The 21,976-nt window shown below is 39.6% G+C and overlaps 1 protein-coding gene across 11 annotated transcripts in view; it reads right to left on the bottom strand.

The window, feature by feature from the left end:
* The window catches only part of RUNX1T1 (RUNX1 partner transcriptional co-repressor 1), a 152,805-nt gene that overhangs the window by 111,308 nt on the left and 19,521 nt on the right, over nucleotides 1-21,976 (bottom strand). The window contains exons 1-2 of one of the 11 annotated variants that reach the window (XM_055546687.1): nucleotides 20,695-20,871; nucleotides 15,284-15,456 (exon numbers count right to left, since the gene is read on the bottom strand). The exons of 1 other annotated variant lie outside the window; for it this stretch is intronic. In XM_055546687.1, coding sequence (XP_055402662.1) covers nucleotides 15,284-15,371 — 88 coding nt within the window. In that variant the 5' untranslated portion in view covers nucleotides 15,372-15,456; nucleotides 20,695-20,871. Of the gene's footprint in view, nucleotides 1-3,225; nucleotides 3,941-4,356; nucleotides 4,970-5,083; nucleotides 5,297-5,661; nucleotides 6,221-7,524; nucleotides 7,640-12,793; nucleotides 12,818-15,283; nucleotides 15,457-20,694; nucleotides 20,872-21,976 lie in introns of those variants that run through there. 9 more of the 11 variants (XM_055546686.1, XM_055546692.1, XM_055546684.1 and 6 more) reach the window with 9 other exon arrangements.

Below are 21,976 nucleotides of genomic sequence, written 5' to 3'. Positions count from 1 at the left end.
TAAGAATGCCCATTAATGTAAGTACATATATATGGACAAAAATATGCTAAAAACATTATTAAGAGGTAATCCGTCTGATAGTAGTGGTTAAAAAATGCAGATGGGTGTCAAAAAATAACCAAGTGTCAGAACTGCTCAAGTATCACCATTCTGGCACAAGCTCGTAGTCACAGCTGTTAATATGTTCTCCGCATCCAAGAACAAGGTTTTCTAACACAGTTGATGAGCAAGAGAGAGTGAGAACCACTGCCTACACTTCAGGTTACTGCTTCAGAACTAGTCAGATATTAACGACTAAAACACACTTATCAATGATTCTAAAACCTTAAATATGGTTCAATGCATTTTAAATAAGGATGTTTCAAAGAATACTTTAAAATCATGTAATTAATATGGGATAGCAAGGGTCCTACCTAATCTCTTTCACTTGTCATCGTTCACAAATGGCTTTGGGTTATTATGCGGTTCTGTTTTACCAAAACAAAATACAGACTCTACAAAATGCTGACAGATCAGATCATTTAACACATATTTATTAAAAGCATAAAAACAAGTTAGATTTGACTGATGACATAAAAATCAGATGAAACTATACAGTACTCAGGCTGAATAAAAAAACACAAGCACTTTTTCACACAGCTTCCATATCACATACTCCATGCACATGACATCTTCAGCTGCTTGGTGTATATAAATCAAGATGAGTGCTGAAAGAGTTAAAATGACCTTTCAGAGACCTCAGTCATTGTCTTTTTTAAAATTGATTTTTCCCATATTTCAGCTGCACACATCCCTCGTCCACAGAACTAATGGAAAGGTGCAGTTTGGTCACAAATGCATCGTCACTGATGAGGAGTTACAAGACACATCCTAAAGGGAAAAACATTCTTCAAACAACTGGCAATACCTACACACAACTGTGGTTGCAGAAAACTGGCAGATACTGTTTCAAAACACCATCTGCGAGGTGTACAAACCCTGTGACCAAGCACAGCCTCTTCTGTCGGTCCTGCCCAAAAAACCCACACAAATCAGCCAGCTGGAGGATCTCTCTCTGCCTTGTCTTTTTAATCTGAGATCTGCTACTCAAAGTAGGCAAAGGGCAGTCCAGATCGTTCCTGAGAATAACAGAAACGCCCTTGCCCCGACAGGCTTCTACCAAGCTTCTCTGTTCTCAAGCAGAGCCTTCACTGGCAACGATCACAGAAACACTCTGGGTTCCAAAAATAATATTTTTCAGAGGAAATTAACATACATTAAATTTCCAGGACCACAACAGCGTCAGTAATTCAGCAGACTTTCTATTTTTAATTAACCGATTCCAATTATTTGCCTGATGACATCTCAGCGCTGTAATTTAGGACAAGACTGAAATAATCGGTAGTCCCTAAAGCTCCCTTCACTTTCTCTGACATAAACAGTTTTCGAAAGAGACCTTATCCCAGGGTTCCATCATAATCTGCACGCTCCCACCACAGATGAAATGTCCAGGATACAAGGTACAGATGACAGTCGCGAAATCCACAGCAGAAAACATCCTTCTTACTTGAAGCTAAATCCCTCGAGTGAATTGCTCTGGCCAACAGATAACGTGGCTGGACTTGCCCTCAGTCTTGAAAACACACCTCCCATGTAAAGGCGAGGCTTCCACCCCTTGGAGCCCTGGACCTAGATTCTGATGGCTCTTTTTTAATGCCACCATCCACCCCGGTCAGTGCCCCAGCCTCTGCCTGCCCACCTTAAGATACAGCCCGCTGTGGGCAGAAGGTTCTTTTCCGAGCAGTAATGAAAAGTAAGCCTGCTTCTTTTGACAAACCACAGAGAGAAAGCGGAGCGGGGCTCACTCACCGGGCATTCCTGAATGCAGCGTCCTCACCCGAGAGTGGCTCTCTCTCCTAAGAGGAAGCGCGCGCGGGGCTCATGCCTCCCGTCCCGGAATCGGGGGCCGGCAGAGCGAGGGGGGCCCGCAGGGGGGCTGGGGCGCCGGAGCCCGAGGCGGGGTGCTGGGCGCGTGCGCCTGCCAGGCGGGGACAGATGGAGAGCTGACACTCCGGATTGCACTTGGAGCAGAAATGTGGATGATGACAGGAGCACATGTGGCCTTGAACCCAGCCCCGTCTCTCCAGGCAGAACAATGACAGGGACGTGTGGGCCACCCCGGCCTCCCCTTACCCCCTGGCCCTCTCTCCGCAACTTCCAGAGCACCCAAGAACAGGAAACTAAAAATGCAGAATGATAAACTAAATGCTGAATAATTCATTCCCCACCACCACCACCCCCCACCCCCAGCCCCTTGCAAGTTAACCCTTATCTTGCCGGAAAGAAGAGAAAGGCGACCTACCCCCCCCCCCCACCCCCAACACCTCCCACGACTCACAAGGGGAGCTATCCCTTACAGGATCACAGGTTAATAACCCCCATCATTGGGCACTTCATTAAAAAACAAACAAAAAAACAACAACAAAAAAACAAACAAAAAAAACGGAGGCAGGGACCTCGAAGCTTGTTTATTGAACTGGAAATCCAAAGCAGCATAAAAAACCTGTTCCAAGACCCTGTAGACTGTGCCAGTTTATCAGACGGAACAAAAGTATCAGAATCATTCCCTTTGTCAGCTTCTCAGTAGTGTGTGTAAAATAGAACACTTTGGAGAAGCAGAAGCAGACCACTTTTATTTTACTAGCGTGCTTTTAACCCCCTGGGATCCCTGTGTTGATATGCTCCAAACATGCTTAGCTTACTCTCCTCTACCTTGCATAGACATCCATAGGAGATGAAAACAAAATCTTCACTGTAAAACCTTTTCAAAAGCTGAACAATCATGTCCTCCTGCTTTCTGATTTTTTTGCACGCTCTTAAATGTTTATCCCTCCCATGAATAACACATACCCAGCCAGGTTCAATGGACTCTTCCCTATTAAGCTTTAATGGACACCATGATATATAAAACTACGAGCCTTTGTTAGAGTGCTTTATCTAAAGCCAGCTATTTTCCTCTCAGCAGTCCCTCTTTAGTCCTTTGTAAAACATCCTTGCCTCATAGGAGAAACATATGCCTGCCTGCCTTGCGTGCCTTTTCTGCACACACAAAAATGCCAGGCAGAAGGAAAATACTGTTCACTTCTAAAACTCTTCCTTCATTTAACACTGGCACATCTTTCCTAGGTTTCTGTGTGTTTGTTTTAACAACACGGCACATGATGAGACACAGCCCTCAGGCTTTACCTTTCCAGTGGCTGTTCAATCCAGTATAAACAGAAACAACTCCACTCAGGAGCCTCTGACCAGCCCGCAAGCTCAATGAATAGACAGCCAGGAGCATCCCCCTTAACTCTTGCCCTGCCTTCACAGTCTTCCGCTCGTCCTGTGCCTATTCTACCCTTTCCATATGCTTCTGGCCCTTATCAGATTGATTTTCCCCCTACTTGCTGCCTCAAAGAAAGCATAAAAACAAACCCATCTGAAATCAGAGGCAGTGACTCTTGACTTCTGCCTCCTCCCTCTTCCTATACCTCTAGCCAAGAATGCACACAACCTGTTTCAAAGCGCGCACACACATACCCTGCACAAACTAAAAATAGATCATCTTTGCTAAACAGTGCCAATCAATAAGAACTTCTACAGCCCCCCAATAAGAAGTGCCGTTTCATCGAGTGAACCCCTCAAAAATCCATCACTGTCAAGAGACAACTTGTAAAAAGACTACAATTCATAATGATTACTCCATTCTGTCACTAATAGTATATTGCACTCTATTTATGAGGCCAATCTTTTTGTTCATCTTAGTTAGATGTCACTTGTAATGAGGTTCTGTGTAATGGATTTCAGAACAGTTACGCACTGATCTCAAACATTCTTATGACAGAAAGCTTTATAGCGGGCATGAGTGTGATAATCAATTAACTCCTGCTGTAAGGACCTTTATGAAATCCAGCATTCTAAATCTGTAGGTTTTCATTCTTAAAGAGAGTATTTTTTTTAAGCCACTCAATGCTACATGGCACTGATTTTTTGTTTTTAATACCATACCTAAGTTAGAAAGAGAACATTTTCACAGTGGGGAAACCCAACTTTCATCAATATGCATGGTGAATCACTTCTAAAACAGAAAATCACAGGACAGAAATGCAATACACTTGAAGAAAACTGGATGATATCTGGTTTAAAAACTGGGTCTTAATATCAGTACACTGCAAGTCCCTATACCACAGCTCAGAAAATTGAACTTCCATATGCCATGTGATTATGTATCTTTTCTATGTGTAAAAAAAGCTTTTTAAGCTGTTATCTGACTACAGTAATTGCCACTTTAAATTGATCCACGTCAACAAAACCTGGATCCCTGGAGATTCTCACCTAGCAGTCTGATTGCAGAACAGGCCTCACAGAGTGTGCCTGCACCTGAGGCTAGTTCAGCATTTTCTCCAGGAACCAGTTTCCTCCTCTTATCCTTTAATCCATGGAGGCAAGCAAAGCACCAAACTCACTTGGCAGTCCTCCCTGGACAGGGAAGCCTGGATATACAGTTCTATACACTTACTTAAACAGAAATAATTTTCCCTTTAATTAAAAAAAAAGAAAGAGTACAAGGAGCCAAGATCTCTAGAATCCAAATTGTAAAACAAAAATAGATAATCAATAACATGATGAATCCATTTATATACGTGAGTGGGGAAAAAAGAATATCTATTATATAAGTTTTCTCTGATGCAAAACACTGTCTTGAATTGCCACTAGGAAACACATTTTTAAAAATTAAAATATATTCAAAACAAAAGACGTCACTGCTAAGTATCATCCTTAGAAGAGCCATGTTAGTTAATGCATGTCTTTTAATTAAGAACACAGCATTTTCAGGGCAATTATTTTAAAGAGGGCCATCTAAGAAAATCACCTTCCAAATCAGTAACTTTAGTCAACAACTGAATGCCTAGCTCCCAAAATAATACATAAATTTTTGACAATATATTTAGCTCATTAGAAAGACGTTACGGCATTTTATTACTCTAAGGTGTTTCTCACTTGTTTCCAAAACAGACCATCCCTATCTTAGAGACTTCTCCTTAGTTCAAACCTAACTTACCAACAGGGACTAAGAATCTTCTGACACTGTCTGCAGGTAATGAAAGCTCTCTACACTGGGGAAGGGAGAGTTTGAGTTAAAGCTTTTCCACAGGTCTTCTCAACTTTCCACTTGCTTCGAGCAGGCTGTTGTGATACACTGTGACTTCACACAGTGGGTATTAAGTGAGTTAATTCAAAGGAGCTGAAATCTCATTGATCCTAATTGAAAGCAATATACCCACCCAAATACCTTCCTACCCCATCTGCTCTGGTCTGCCACCAGCTATTCAATACAAGAGAATTAATAGTTTCAGATATTCTAACTGACCCAATAAAAGCACTCATTTAAGCAGGGCTGCATTAACAAAGTGAAAAAACGAGGGCAAAATGGGTTCAAATGGAGCATTTTACTCCTAGTTGCCTTTAACAAAGCTGAAGAAGGCTGATTCTGACTTTTTATGTGCAAGACTTGATAAACTGAATGGGAAGGCACTCAGTGATCAGACAACGAGCATTGATGAATGGTCATTAAGACCCCCCTGCTCTTAGGGAGACCCGTCCACAAAGTGGCACACCAGCTTGAAAGGGCGGACTCACTAATGTCCAGATCTCTCCGCTTGCTTGTTCCACTTTCAATTTCAGACCACTGGCCACCAAATGAGGCTGACATATTGGAAAATAATGTTTTATGGGCGAGTGGTAAAAAATAAAATGGAGGCATTAGCTCTGCTTTCAAATTCAAATCTGCTAGTTTTGTCAGACCCCAAAGGTTTTGATTTTCCACCCAGCTGGAAGCTATTAGTGTTTTCTAAAGGCATCCCACTGACAGGGCAAACCTACCTAATGTGTGAGCTGTTGGGCTAAGATGGACCTCTCTTTTGGATGATTTCCTAACTTCTCATCACTTTGACAGTCAATTAAATAGATACAACACCTAATAAAAATGTACATTAATTTGTTTCTGCCACTGAAAGACATCTGAAACTGTATTAAATAAAGGCCCTAATAGGTTGTCTCCTGACAAAGATAAATCCAATAATACGTTGTCTGTAAGGAAAACAAACGGTTTTATGTTTATATAGTTAGGTTACAACGTCAGATGCAGCCAACCAGAAAGAGATGAGTGGGATAGAAAAAAAAAAATTAAGTTAAAAAGTTCAGTGAAGTGTTTTATAAAGGTAAGAGGAAATCTGCCACTTTTAAACTCCTTAATATACATATTGGCTGTAAACAACCAGACACATTCACACTATTTCCCTCAGATACTTCCTTTGGGGGAAAGGACTGGCAAACACCTGTATCTCCCCTCAGTCAGCCCAAAGAAGGGCTCGCAAGAACTTTGCTAAATCACAGAAAGCAACAGGAGACATGATGGCCAGCTTGAGAATTTGAAGGTTATATAAACATCACGGGGTCAAAGGGTTATTTGGGGCTGTCCAAGAGGGCCTAAGTGGTGCAATAAGGTGGAATCAAGTAAAAGAAAACATGCTGGATAGAGGAAGCTTGTCTTAATAGGTGATTATGCCAGATATCACAGCAGCAGCAAAGCTTCACTGCTTGGATCTTTTGCAACTAGATGACAAAGTACCATACGAAACAGTGTCTCATGGAGAACATGCTGTATGGTCTGTCAAGAAATCCAACTCTACCAGGGCAAGTGGCAGGTCAAGAGCTAGAAGTCATGACCCCTTGCCTTCACCTGTGACATGTTAAACCAGAGGACTCAGGACCCTTTGATTTCTATATCTCCAATCAGTTAGAGTGAGTTAATGTGCTCTAAACTGTGATTTGAAGATTCCAATCATAACATACTTTTAAACAATAGCGATGACCTAAGCTGATAAGCTGCAATGTCTAATTTCTTTCTTTTTTTTTTTTTACCATCTTCAATGTATAGAGAATACAATGTTAGTATAACATTCCAACAATTTTTTAGGCACTATTTTTGATTCTCAACTCTGGGTGAAATATAATATCCTCTACATATGAATGAAAAGACATGTACCAGTACATTTAAGTATGTAGGGACCATGTATGTGTATTTCTGTAAAATGAAATCTGTTTAAGATAAAATATCACATGCCACAAATAAATAAAATCTATATTCATAATTACTGTGAACTGTTTCTAACACTGCTGAGTCTTTAAAATATTGCAATGTACTGAAGTTCTTTTTCACCAACAAGTTTTGATTTTCAATATCTACTATCAAAATAATTCTGAAATGATAAAAGCTTTAACACTTGCATTGTCTGCATGTTGCATTATTTAAATGCAAGCTCCAAACCCAGCATCATTAAGTGCAGATTAATCCACAGGCACCAGCAAAGGGTTAAATTATTTTTAAAACTTTAAAGTAAAACACTTCCTTAGTAAGCCGCAAGGCTGTGTATTAGCTGTATCAACTCTGCCTCTTCACACAAAAGCATTTTCCTATAAAAACAATCACACTCTACTTACATGTAAAATCTGCCAATAAGTTGCCATTTAGTTTCCTTGTATGTCTCTTCCCTACAAAAATCACTCAAATAATATAAAAGACACTCAAACTATACCCATCCCTTACCATTTGACAAGGACTATAACACTATATGGAAAACCTTTGTTGCAATGTCACCAGCTCCCCATCCTGACTAATGGCTAGTTAGTTTTGTTAAAAGCAAGGGTGATGGCGTATGCTCCAATGAACTTTCCCTCCTCCCAGCAGCAGAGACAAAAACCTGCAGCTCTGCTCTGTGCAGGCAGCCATCTGGACAGCTTTCCCTGGAAGCCCAGCCCACACCACACTGCAGGCAAAATCGGAGGGCTCCAGAGCTCTGTGGGGCTATTCATGACATACCAATTTCACATTTTCTGCTTGTACGCTTGCAACAATAAATGCTAATGAGGACTATGAATGACAATTTTAAAGACAATAAAAAGGTCTCCAAATCCCTTGCATATGGAGACACTGTTTTCAAAACTTCACCTTCTGTTACAGAGCTTTTGGAGTCCAAAGAAGAAAAAAAGAATAACCTAAGGAAAACAATAAGATGATCAAAGCACAACTGAATCCTTAAGTTTTCGAAAGAAAGCAATCTGTGTAAGCCAAACAGACCACAGAACCCATCACCCCTATGGACAGCCCTGCGAATGCACAAGGTACCTTTATCTCTACGACCTTTGCTTTCAGCAGACATGTAGCTCAGCAAATGCAATTCCTACAAAACACTTATCACTCTTTTTAAAGTTTAGGAATTTGAAAGGCAGCATTTGTCCAAAAATAATATAATCATCATCATTAATCACACTTTGGCAAAGTAAGTGTTTAACATCCCACACATCTTTAACTAAATGTAAATGCAAAGTGGTCCTCTTCTGAAGACATCTATTCTCAAAATAATGCAATGGTTCTGGGTGATGAAACTATAAATCACGTTTATGTGCCTCTTTTAATTTTTCTCTATTTTCCAAATCTTCTAAAGCGAGCATGTATTACATTTTTGAACCAGAATAAACAATAAATATTACTTTCAATACAATGAAAGTGCTGAACAAAAGATAGAAATGTTTTTGACCTTGGTAGCAATTAAACTATTTTTCACAGCAACAAAAATAAAACAAGATTCGTCTTACTATAAATTGTGTGCAGGGTAGTCTTCTCATTAAGAGGGATTAAAACACTTTCAACAAAATCCACCAGGTGGAGCAAATACACAGCAATAATAATAAAAAAAAAAAAATCCCAGAATCTTTTCATCATATTCCACCCTCCCCCCAGCCCCCTGCCACAGGACTTTTCTCTCTAACAAACTCTCCATTTCTCTCTCTCCACATTGAAAATTAGTAAAATCTATCCGTACATATTAATTTGTCACCTTTATAAACAAATTCAAACTTACACAAAAAAAGATGTTTAACTACCACTGATTCCATTAAAGTTTTCATTCCAAAACTGCTTTATTTGTTCAAATAATACCCAGCACAGTGTATATGCTTTTATAACAATATAAATTTTTAAATTACTGTTTCATTCTGACCCTACTGGGTTTCGTGGTCATGAACCCCCTTCTCCTCCTGCTTCACAAGACCAACCAGCAGAATAGAATGTAATTCTGTACATTCTGAAATACACCGAACAGTAGTTAAAACCTATAAAACTCAACCGAATAATTCTTACTCTGTATGGAAATTTCACTTCTGACTTTTACTAAAATTACTCTTAATTGCAGGCACCAGACTACTAAAATTTTGGAATACTGTGGCTTTTTTTTTATCTGTTATACCAAAATGTCCTATTTTGATTCCTGATGATAAATTAACACATGCCCACGGTTACTAATAAATTTTGGCGTTTCCCTTCTCCTTTCTGGAGTAATTCACTTCCTCCCAGTCTCTTTTCCCAAGGATCTGCTTTTTTTCTTGCTGTTTTCACTCCACATTTACTGGGCACACTCAGCACGAGGCACCAACGCCACTTTCTTACTACCTTGCTCTTTAATTCCTGGTGCCACCACCTGCAAGCCACAACTCTTCCCCAGACACTTTTCAAAGTCCTCCAGGTTTTTCTCACGTTATACACTCCCTGCTGCTAAGGCCTAATACTGTAACTGGCAGTAACGTTACTCGCATAATAAGAAAGCTCTAGGTAGATAGAACTTCTAGAAAGCTGAAGCCTGAAAGAGGGAACCTAAAGTTTGTCAGTGGAGGAGGACACCAGTCAGGAATGTTGACTGCGGCTTAAATTATATTTACATGTTTTCTTTTCTCATATTTATACTGATGTTGAAAGAGAAAGTCTCTGAAAGAAATGCAGCAGGCTGATACATAAATAAACATGCAATGCCTGAGGATACACATAACACTTATGGCAGAGCTACTTATGCTAGTGCATAATAGATCATGGTGATGCCAGCTCCATCACAAGACGCACCAGGCTAATCCAATTATTTAAATGATTATATACTTTTTGCTGGAGTGGTAGACAAACACATAAAATATTGACATTGCTTCCATAAATATAATATGAAAAATAAGATTTGAAAATCGTTCCTACGAAACTCTCCTCTGCAAAGTCCCAATGCCTTTATTCTTTGCAAAGAATGGAATCAATTTCCTGGAGCTGGGCTCCTGCACAACACAAAGGTACATACAGCTCTCTTTACCTGCTGCAACTCCTATTAACATTAATGGGATGCACGTATGTGCATCTGAAGGGTAAATGCCCTTAAGTTTGCATGACAGAATCCTAGTGAAGTAGTTGGAAAAAGCAAATCACTACACATGTATTCACACTTTCCCCTCCCTTTGCAGGAAACCCCACCACCACCACCTTGCCCCGCCCCCCCCCCCCCCCCAACAGCACACCCATTTCATCAGCCCACACTGTGGATAAAGAACCTGCTGGATTTCCTCATGGAAAGATAACATCTTGTTACACTCTGGGGATCTCCCAAATGGTTCCATCTCCAAGCATTCCTCAGAGTCTTCACCCTATACGACTCTCAAATAGGCCACACGTTTCTGTCCACCTAGTATTTCTTACCATCCCCAGCTACATCAAAGGGTGTGGCCCTTCCCACAGCAAACGTGCAAGTCCCCATATGTAAACTGCATGGAAAAGGAAAAAAACCAATCTTCACTGTCACCTTTGTTTAAAAAATGGACTATTCTGTTCTCATGGACAGATGAAGATTCCAAAACGGCCTCGTAAAAATAACCTCTGAATTACTAGTTTCATACCAAACTACCAGTGAATCTGACCCAAAAAGGCAACATGGGAAGGACAGTAAAGAACAAGAATTGGGAAAATAAGAACCCATTAACTGAGACCAGTCCTGCACTGGTTAACGTCTGTGGCTGCTGACAGAGATATGTGTTTCATGGCGAGGCCAGAATGTAAAATGAAAAAGACAGATCTTTAAACTCATTAAAAACAACAACAACAACAACAAAATCAGCACGTCTGTCAGCTTGGTCCAGAAAGAGAGAGAGAGGAGGGACACAGCACTGGCAGGAACCTCCAATTCCTGACCAAACCCTCTTCCACACAATGCCTCCAGAAAGCAAAGGAACCGGGGCGGGAGCCAGCCTGACGCTGGCGGACAGACAGGGCTGGCCGCTCAGGATGTCGGAGCGCCAGGCGGCCGCGGAGATACCGGGCGTTCACACACCCGCCGGCGGGCTGTTTGGCTCTTCAGGTAATTAAACGAGGAAGCGGGGTGCTGGGGGCGGGCCTGACCCCGAGGCTCCCCGGCGCCCCGGGTCTGCAGACGGACTTCCGCGAGAACCGCCCGGAGCATCAACACAGCAGCTCTCTCCTCCTCCCTGTCCGTTTCCTTCTGCACCTCTTCCTAAAGCTGACCCAGAAACACATCCTCTCCACAAAAACAGCCACACCAGGCTCGGAGCCCCTGTGTGCTGCAGAAACCTTTGTGCTGTTCCCTGCCAGGACCCTCCAAATTTTAAAAAGAAAAAAAAAAAAAAAAAAAAAGCCCTCATGGCAGGAACTTCGTCAAGATTCATCTAAGCCAAATCTAGGTAAAAACGGGGGCATCTTCAGCAAGATGTGTTATTCAAAAAGAACACTACCCCGCTAATCATGTGTCTTCGCTTGCACCTGATTAAAGTATGAATCTTTACCCTCAGAAAGCTCCCCAAGAAGTCAGTCATTTTGATAACCCAGTTCACAAATGAAACACTGGTTGGATGGTGTAATGAATACTGTTCTTTTCCGTTTTGATAACGAGCATTATGGTAAGCAAATACCACCTATGGTCTGGTTTATTATGTCTCATCCAAAATCTTAATTTTTTAAAAAACTCTAAAATGTTTCTTCTCTACAAAGAAAGTCACTAGGAAAACTCAGGAATGTTAAAAACAAATCCCTTAAAAGATAAGAAAGCAGAACACACACATTAAGTAATGATTAGAATCATATAAATAATATATTCTTTCTTCATCTCAGAATCCATAGAGTAAAATATTGGCTGAAAGAGACAGAGACCAAAAGAGAGATGAATACAAAAGCATGCCTGCTTGTCTGTGTTCAACACAAAGAACATTAAATGAAAACAACTGGCACGCTGCCAAATTCCTATAGAGGCAAAGAGATTCAAATAAATTGATTTCACGCATCACACTGACCTGGGATCAGTGTGTAGTGCTCCAATAAGCTCAAAGCTCCATGTGGGGTAAAGCCCATTAATGCTATCAGACCTCTCAAACATGACCAAGAAAAACTAGAAATAAATGCAAATGCTCTCAAACCTCAGCAATTTTGCTTAAGAAAATAACTCTCTTCTTTTCCTAATAAAGATACAAATATCTGAAGGTACACAGCACCATCTAAATTAAACGTTTTTATTTTTAAAAACACAAGTGTGGCTTTTGAAACGCATACAGTATCTTAAAAGTGGTACTAATAAATATCCCATCCCATGATTCGAGCATAAATACAAACACTTGGCAACAAGTTTCCTGTGTCCTAACTGCTTCCATTCTAATGCCCGTACATCTTTTAGATGACCAGTTAATTTTTTTATATGACAAATACTGGAGCCCTTCCTTAACAGCTTATAAGAGCAAGCTCCTCAGGCTGGATACCACTCCTGACTGTCCCAAATCTGCCCAGTCCTCACAAAGACACACAATAACAAGCTGTAGAAAACTGAACATAATGCACATTTAGGATATGCTTTAAAACACTAGGGGAAACACAGAAGCACTTTGCCTTTACATGAGCCCCCACCGAAGCTGCTGACTGCTCCTAAGGCATCACTGTTCTCCTGGCCTCCCCAAAGGCACAGGCTTGTCTCCTGGTGACCCCCGCCTGGCTTCAAACTCATCACAGGGACCAGACTCGCTAGCGCCACCTGAGGCCACTGCCGCTTACTGCCCCAACTGTTCACCAGCTCCTAGTTCTTTGTTTTTTCTGCTTCCAGATTACAACCCCAAGAATCCAATGGACTCCACGTTTTTTGTAAATTTAAAGTACGTGATTTCTGTTTCTCTCTACTTCTTGGCTCAACCCCATATTTATCTATATACACCCTCTACCATCACACAAAAAAAGAAAAAACTAGGAGTAAACTTTTCAATACCACATGAAACATAAAGAAAATCCAACAGTTATCAAATAGGCAAACACACACAATTAGATACATATATGCACATATATGTGTGTGTACATACATGTGTATATATATACTGTGAGTGGACACACACATCATTTTAAGTATGCATACTCACACACACAAGAAAGAAGAAACAGCAGGGTGTTTTTGATACCTGATGCTGAGGCTTGGCATTTGCATATTATAACAAACAAAATGCATTAACTTGTTTTAAAATATGTCTCTGTCATGCATTTTTGCTTTAAATGTGAATCTTCCATGCTGCAATGGTCACAGAGATATGCCACGTGACCGGAAGAGAGCATGGTTAGAATGGTGTGGAGGTGGATAAAGACCCTGACACTACATACCTGCAATACACGCTCAAGTTTTAAAATCCAATTTTATTTTCCAATTTGAAATCTGCACCTTATATATTTTGATCATACTGTTAAACTGCATCCCCATACAGATACATAAGGCAGAAAGCAGAGAATTATATCCTCTGTGAAACAAAGTGCTTTCTTCTGATGGAAGATGAAGAGAAAGCAATTCTAAAGCAAGGGTTGCTGTTATTATTACCAGTTTGTTTATGCTATTAACACCTTCCTTTCTACACTGGACTTGAGAAATCTTGTTGCTTTTTTTTTTCCTCCTGAATCTCCCTCCCACCACCCACCCATTCCCACCCCTCTAGGTTACTAGAGAGCCCCAGTTTGAGCTCCCTGAGTCATAGACCAAATTCCCATTGGCTCTCTATTTACATAGGTTAGTGTATATGTTTCCATCCACTCCCTCCATTTGTCTCACCCTCTCCCTCCTCTCTGGACTTAAGAAATCTAATCAACAAAAATTTGAGTTCTCAAAAAATTAATTTTTAGTAACAATAGTACTTTGGTAGGAAGACAGAAGCAGAAGTGAGAGATGGATGTCTCAGCTACTCAGTAGGCTGAACTCCTTGTCTTCTCTTTTGAATTGATGTCTCTCACTAATTACGGTAGAAGAACATCCTAACAGGATGATGGCGGAAACGAAGACAAATACAGACAGAAATTAAATCATGACTTAGGTTATCTCAAAGGAGCCTAGAATTGTACAGAGAATCATTTCACTTTCTCTGGACTTTCAACAACAAAACACCCTCATTTGCCAATACCTTCTCGGAAACTTGAAGAACAAACCAGTATGTCTTCATAGGAACCGCAAAAGTAGATGTTATGTGTGTGCTGGGGGTGCGGGTGGGGGGCATCTGTGTTTCCAGAACACTGGCCATGAACGGTAAATATTTTGCTACCCTCTTTTCCATATAGTCAAGCAGGCAGTCACAGGACTTCAAAAACCCCCTCCTAATCACTGGAGTGCCAACCAGTATCACAGAACATTTGCATTGCCTCTCAGCCCTTCCTAGGCATGGTTTATCTTTAGCCATCTGTACTTCTGTTCCACTCCACTAAGCCTGAAACAGAGCTGGCTGCTGGAGGCATCAACTCTCTGGAATTCATAATACAGGCCTGTCCTTAATTATTAAATGTTGCAGACTTTAAGAAGTCACTTGCCAACTGGAAAAAGGTTTACATTTTGTTTACAGTTTTCCTAAAGTTAGATATCACTTTTTTTTTTTTTAATGTGCCTATGGACACATTAAAAAAAATTCTGCTTAGAAAAGAACATTTACCCACAAGTTTTTTTTTTAATCCAAATCAAACAGAAGAAACAATAAATTGAATAGCATTTTTCCCTCTTTAGTCAACAAACTGTTTCAGAAAATACCATCTCTAGTTACAATAAACACAGAAATCATGGCATAGTTTTTACTCTTTAACTCCAAGTACATCTTATAACAGATGCATTATAAAACGTGGCGAGAAGCACAGCAACAAGAAGAGGGGTAAAAACAAAATTGGTACTTAATCATTTGCTATCAAACAAGCATCTCACAGCCAATCCCACATCCAAAGATTTCAAAGACAATTTCTTAAAATATGTAATACAAATTTTTTTATCAACCGGCACTAGAAAAATAAAGGAAAATCTTTACAAGAATAATTTATTAGGAAAAAAAAACAAAAGATTGATTTTTGGCATGTAAGTAAATCACAAAGTCAAAATATTTGTCTGTTCCTTACCTTGACAATATTCAAAGTTCCCCTTTTTCCGGCAGTCACCTATTACTAAACTCAGTGCTCTCCAAGTGTTTCTTTTGACAGATATCATTCTCCACCAATCGCTCTGCTAATTTCCTCTCTCCTTTTCTGACTGGGACAGATATTATGTTCACCAGCCCAGAGATCAATCTTTTCTATTGACAACAACAAAGGGAAAAAAAACGCATATATCACAACCAGTCTCAAGTATTACACCCATCTACTTAAAATACTAGGCCAGTTTTGTTTAAGAAACAGATACAAGCCCTTCTAAATCTTAGAAAAATCCAAAACAACTCCCATTTTCTGATTCCCTCCAGGGCTCTAAATCCTCCAATCATCTGACTCAAAGCTAGATACTACTCTTCTTTCCTTAAGTTGGGTCTAAAACATACATACATCAGTACCTTAAAAGAACACATTAGATTTTACCTGTTTTATTTTTTTAAAAATTAATCTGTCAGTTATAGTTTCTTTAGAAAATGCTTTTAGACACTGCATTTTTTTGTTTTATTTTTTTGGAATTTTACATGCAAGTTAAATCACGTGGTATCCCCATTGTTTCACTGTTCTGAAATTTACACACTGCCATCATTCCGAAACAACTGATAGCAGTGACTAATCATCTTTATGCAACCAACCAATTTGAAAACAACAATTGTTAGTGAATCGTTTCACCAAATAAACCAACTTCTACTACTTTTTATTTTTCCCTAAAGCAATCCAGATATTCTCATTTGTCCTGCTAGATCCGTCAGGCTTACCGTTCATTCATTCATTCCCAAACGCCCACTATTTATTACTCACCCACTACTGCTAGTACCACCACTACTCTGAATAGAACAAGTATTACTATTTAGTTCTAATAATCTATGAGATATAATCTAGCACAATCATATGCACATAAAGCAGTAACTCAATAAATGCAAAAGAACAGATTTATAAAAGCAGTCTCAAAATATTACTAAGGCTATTACTGCCATTTTTTAAGAGACCAAACTATTCCCTAGAAATTGAAATTGGTGAATATACATGCTCTAATGGACATAAATAAGCAGATTCTATTATTTTTTAAAAAAGCAAACGCCCTTTATACACAATGACTCTTCTATCATGTAATCAGTTGTTTCTCATTCTTAATGGCAACATTTAAATATATGTATATTGTAAACAGAAGATAAATAAGTGCTATTAGGAAAAAGAAGGAAATGGATACTTTTCTTAGATTCGGGTATGATTTCTGATATTTAGTGCCTCAACAACTTCAACAAAAAGCACTGGAGAGCCCGATACAGTAAATTCTACCTGTGTGGGCCATATTGAACAATCTCCATTAAACAAATGAGGGAAGCCAAGTACATACAAATCCCCTAGAGTCTAAGTCTTTTTCCTCCTTCTCATGACTGCTAAACACCAGACTACTGTCTGGGTTTATTATCAAAACTGGTATAGTGGGTCTCAGTTTTGAGGCACATAAAACTACCATGTGGATAAACTTTTATAAGATAAATCTCTCAATTATAACTGATCTCCCAGTATAGAATATATTGTTTCACTTTTTAACTTCACATGTGTCTGTTTTAATCAGAGTATTCTGAAGTGAATGGAGAAAAGTTGGCAGGAAGATAGTGTTACAAAGTATTTCAAGGGTACATGTTTTTTCTTAAATGTTAACATGGCACACAGATATACATTCAGGTAATACACAATGTAAACCTCAAGTTACCCCTGAGGATTCTTCCTACTCAACAATTCTTATATATGAAACATTATATCACAGTCAATAAGATAATTCACCTAAAAAAAAAAGAGGGGGCACTTCAAAATAATGATACCTCCAACACAATAAATGATCTTTTGATATAAAATAACAATAAAATGAGTAATGGTAATGAGTACTAAAGAATACACATTCAGATTATTTGTGATACTTACACACTAAAGTCTATATCACATGCAACTGAAATTTCTCTATCTTTAATATTGCTTTGTTCCAATCCTCAGCCATCAAATCTGCAAAAATCTCATTATGAAGCAAACATACACTGAGACCAGTTTAAAAGCTAAACTCTACCAAGAGTAGAATGCCTCAAACAATTTGTAGTTCTACAAGAGTGTTATTAAAAAGGCTCAACATGTTGTATTACCATGGAAATTGTGGAAAACATACATTCCCAAACAAATATTACTTTTTCTCAATGGTATGAAGTAATGAAAACCACATGTGTAAATCTGCGATCCGTGCAGTAGTTCAAGCTGCAGCTAATAGAAAATACAGAAAGTGAACTCTGCTGTATAAAGGATTCTTGTTACAGAAATATAATGTGAAAACCAGATGCAGACAGAAAATCTTAATCACAGATGGGAATGTAATCACTGGCACACAGAATACTTTTTTGATCAATCTTAACCATATGTGCAATGTATTTATTTTCTAAGGAATGCAATAACTTGAGAGAACCTTCTATTTGAATTCAGTTAACCTCATATTTATAATGCTTTTATCTTACTCCCCCATCCCTTCAATGTGTACACTGAGCCAAGGTTTTAAAAGGAAGAGTTGCTGGCCTTGGCAAATCCTTCTTGTATCAGTTTATCTTTCAAAGTTTTAATAGGATGTAAAAGACTACACACATCAGACTCAACCTCAAAAGCGATCAAGTGCAATTCCCCATTTCTGTGTTTCTCAATCACTGCCAGGAATCCCTTCACTGCCTAAACACATTTCTCTTTAGAATTACATCAACACTTGGGGCATTTTTTCCCTTAGTAAATAAGACACAGCTATTTCAAAAATGAGGATTTAACACACCTCTTTTTATCAGTCTGAAGTGAATCAACTCTTAATTTTTCTGTTTCCTTTTCACAAAAACATCTTGTAACATAAAGACCGTCCCTTTACTTTAATAAAAATACAATTAGTTTTCTGTTCCACAAAAGGAACCCACGATATTATAACCGACTTAGAAAACACTTTATCTCAGTAAGCACAGCCCCTAGTACTGGGCTGTAGCCTACACCTGTCAAGGCCTTCACAGTCTCATTTGTAGGACAATTCTGTATCCCCCTGGTTTGAAACAGCCTCACTTAGGACTACATTCAACTTCTAACAGGAAGTGGTTGGGACACTGTTATTGGGGTGTCCCTCATCAGAGGTCACATGAACTAAATTTCAAGACTCCAACTGCACAAGATTCCTTAAGCTTCTATGACATATACTCATCCTGAGTCTCCTTCTCTCTTCTAACTATTCACCCCCTGATATATGCATAGAAACATATAGTCCTTCTTCTTGCCTCATTCTGACATTCAAGACCCACCATGATTTGGCACTAATCTGCACCTTTTCAGCCTCTGCTCCATCCATCCCCTTAGAGGGTGCAGCTCTTCAGTGGATAAACTCCCACAGAATGCAACATCTCATCTTTATGGATTTGTCCATTAACTCCTCCAGACTAGTGGATGACTAGCTTCTTCTCAACTCAGGTTTCCCTCAAGTGTAACCTCAGAGACGGTTTCCCTCCTGTCCAAAGTAAAGTCTCTCCACTACCAGCAGCAACCCCCACCATTCTCTCCAACATTGGTTTAATTGTCTTCATTGCATTTAACACTATGGTGAATAATCTTACAACTGTTTCTATTGTATGCCTCCTACTCCTCAACTGTAAGGTCTATTAGAGCAGGGGTCTTGTCTGTTTTGCTCATTACTCTATCTTCCAAACTTAAAACTGTACTTGGCACCTAAAGACAATGAAAGAAATGAATCCCACCTAATGAAATGCTATAAAGGTCCAATTCACACCCAATGACCATCACAGACATTTCCGTGACCACTCTCAAGGCCTACGATCATTCTTTCTTCTTTAAATTGTAACAGCATTTATGGTCTGTATCAGGCTGGGCAACCTTTATCTTCCAGATACTGTTCATACGAGCCCATTCCCATCAATACTGTACAAACACAGGCTGCTATGGAAATCACGCAGGGCATCCACAGCTGAGAAGCCAGCCCTTCCTCCCAGAGGAAGCACTGGGAAACCACGATTAAGGGCTGCAAGTAGCTTTAAGTCCATCCAACCTTTAAGGTTGTTACGTGCAGACTTATCCCCCAGTTGAGTTTACCAAGTGGGTTTCCTGCTCTGGAAAGGGATCCCATCTTATTTTCCTTCTGTCTTCAGATCTTACCTTGATGCAATATATGCATTTTGTTGTAACGGCCATGAGAGGGGCCAGGTTTAATCAACAGTCTTCAAGCCCAGTGCCTGACTCATAGAAGGAGTTCACTCAATACTGGCTGAGAGAACAAAGGAATAAAAGATAACTTATACTACCTTGTCTTTCTTCCAGCTTCTTCCTCTTATTGTCATAAAGCATCATTTTAAAATACTTCAGATATAAAAGATTAAAAAATTAAACAGAAGGCAGGTGACCAATCTATGAATTATTTTTAGTCAAGGTGACAACATAGGATGATCAATAAGTTAACAAACCAGACAACTGAAAATAGTAGGAAGCTCCAAAATTTATCCTCTGCTATAGATATAATCTTCAATAAAATAAAATCTCCCAAAATGACTGTTCCTTACCTACAATGACCACTTAGATGCCCACTCCATACAGATGGACTGGAATCTCAGGTCTTAACACTTATGAGCTATTTGACCTTGAAACAAGTCACTTAACCTTTCCAAGCTTTAGATGTAAATCTCTACAACAGGATGATTATACCTAACTCACCAGGATGAAAGAAGAGATAATCAATTGAGAGCAGAAGGAACGCAATACCTATTTTAATATTATCATTTAAAGCATTAAAGCACTATGTCACTATTCAAAAATGACCTAGTGCAATCACAAAATCTTTTCTGAGAGTCACTGCTGTGCTAAATTATGATCAGTCAACAATACCAAAGTATGTGGACGTAAGCTGCAGGTCCCTAAACATTTTGCAGTGGAAAAAAATAAAGAAATAACCACAAGCTAATGTTTCATGATTCTTTTCCTCATCTAATTTCATCTGTGGAAGATCACCTAGAGGATAAGCAAAGAGAGAACCAATTATTTCCAAAGATTGGTTTCTCCAAATAAAGGCATCTGTTCCATCCCGGAAACTTACACATAAAAGAAAAACAAGACTTTGAAAGTATATGCATTCATGGTTGATGGCCACATGGCTAAAAAAAAAAAAATCTGTGATTGTTCAACTGCAAATATGGTCTGGTTGCTGCTGTTCGTCAACAGCTGATCTCTCTCTCTCTCCTTTCTTCCCTTTCTTTTCCCCCTCTCTCCTTGCCTCAGAAACGCGTAGAGCTGTTGCTATAGTTCTGTACTCCAAATGGTAACTTTTCTAAGCACAGTGAGAAGTTTTGACAATTTTCCATTTTAATTCCCACCTGCAGTCTCTGTGGCTGGCCCTGTCCATGGGTAAAATGAATGGGATGTTAGAATTTGAAGACTTCCAGCGGAGCGGTAGTGAGCTCTAGAACAGAGGAGCCTGGGAGTCAGAAAATCCTGGTTCAGACCTCAGCCCACCACTCACGCAGGGTGATCTTGGGCAAGCGAGGAAGCCTCTAGGAGTGACTTGCAAATGAGCTCACTCACAGGTGAGTATTAAATAAGGCACCATGTGAATGTCACTCCCTGAAGGCATTCACTGGACCTCCTCCCCACATACATCTGGCAAATTGAGAGAGAGAGGGAGAAGGAGTTAGAGTATTCGGGAGAAGTTCTCAGCCTGAGATCTGTCCAGAAAACAGACATGGCAACCCAAGGAAGGACCAACAGGAGCCCCTGGCACCTAAGGGGTCAAAGGGGGACTTGGAAGAAGGAAAGCTGGGAGTCACAAAGATGGTTTTTAGCTGATCCAAGGGACAGTTCCAGCTCAGAAATATGTCCATGCATACAACACTCTGTGTATAATTTCAGGGAGCTCATCCTTTACACAAAGTACAGTTATGAGCCATATTGTAAAAAAAGAAATAAAACAGGTTAAGATATGCATTTATGAACACGCAGGTGACTTAAGCACTTCAGTTTGCCCAGGGCTGCTATACATGGGGGTGCTTTTCGGTTGCTAAAACTTAAAGCTAAAATATGGTGGCAAAAAACTGTACATTCTATGATATGAGAACACAATAAAAAGGGAGCAAGGGGGAAAGGGACTGGGAAAGAGATGACATGATCTTGCAAACAAAGATTTCACTTTGGTCTTAGCAATGAAATATTTGAGGACAGTATTAAGTAAATAACTGGAATTCAAGGCAGGAACTTTCACCAAATATTTAATAAAGCATCAAAAAGTACCCCCAACTGTTCCAAGCTCCTACTTTTAAGGAGTTTACAGATCAGGAGAGAAGTCTGAATCACATGGATAGCAGAAAAATGTTAGATGTGATAAATTCTATCTTTGAAGAAAAGATAGAAGGTATCTTCTTCAAGGAGATCAAACCAAGCCATCCTAAAGGAAACCAGTCCTGAATATTCATTGGAAGGAATGATGCTGAAGCTCCAATACTTTGGCCATCTGATGTGAAGGACTGACTCATTGGAAAAGACCCTGATGCTGGGGAAGACTGAAGGCAGGAGGAGAAGGGGAAGACAGAGGATGAGATGGTTGGATGGCATCACTGACTCGATGGACATGAGTTTGAGCAAGCTCCAGGAGTTGGTGATGGA

Source organism: Bubalus kerabau, chromosome 14 (genome assembly GCF_029407905.1).
Source record: "Bubalus kerabau isolate K-KA32 ecotype Philippines breed swamp buffalo chromosome 14, PCC_UOA_SB_1v2, whole genome shotgun sequence".
Taxonomy (NCBI): Eukaryota; Metazoa; Chordata; class Mammalia; order Artiodactyla; family Bovidae; genus Bubalus; species Bubalus kerabau.
Note: the sequence above shows the minus strand (reverse complement) of the source record. Positions and strands in the feature narration are given on the sequence as shown.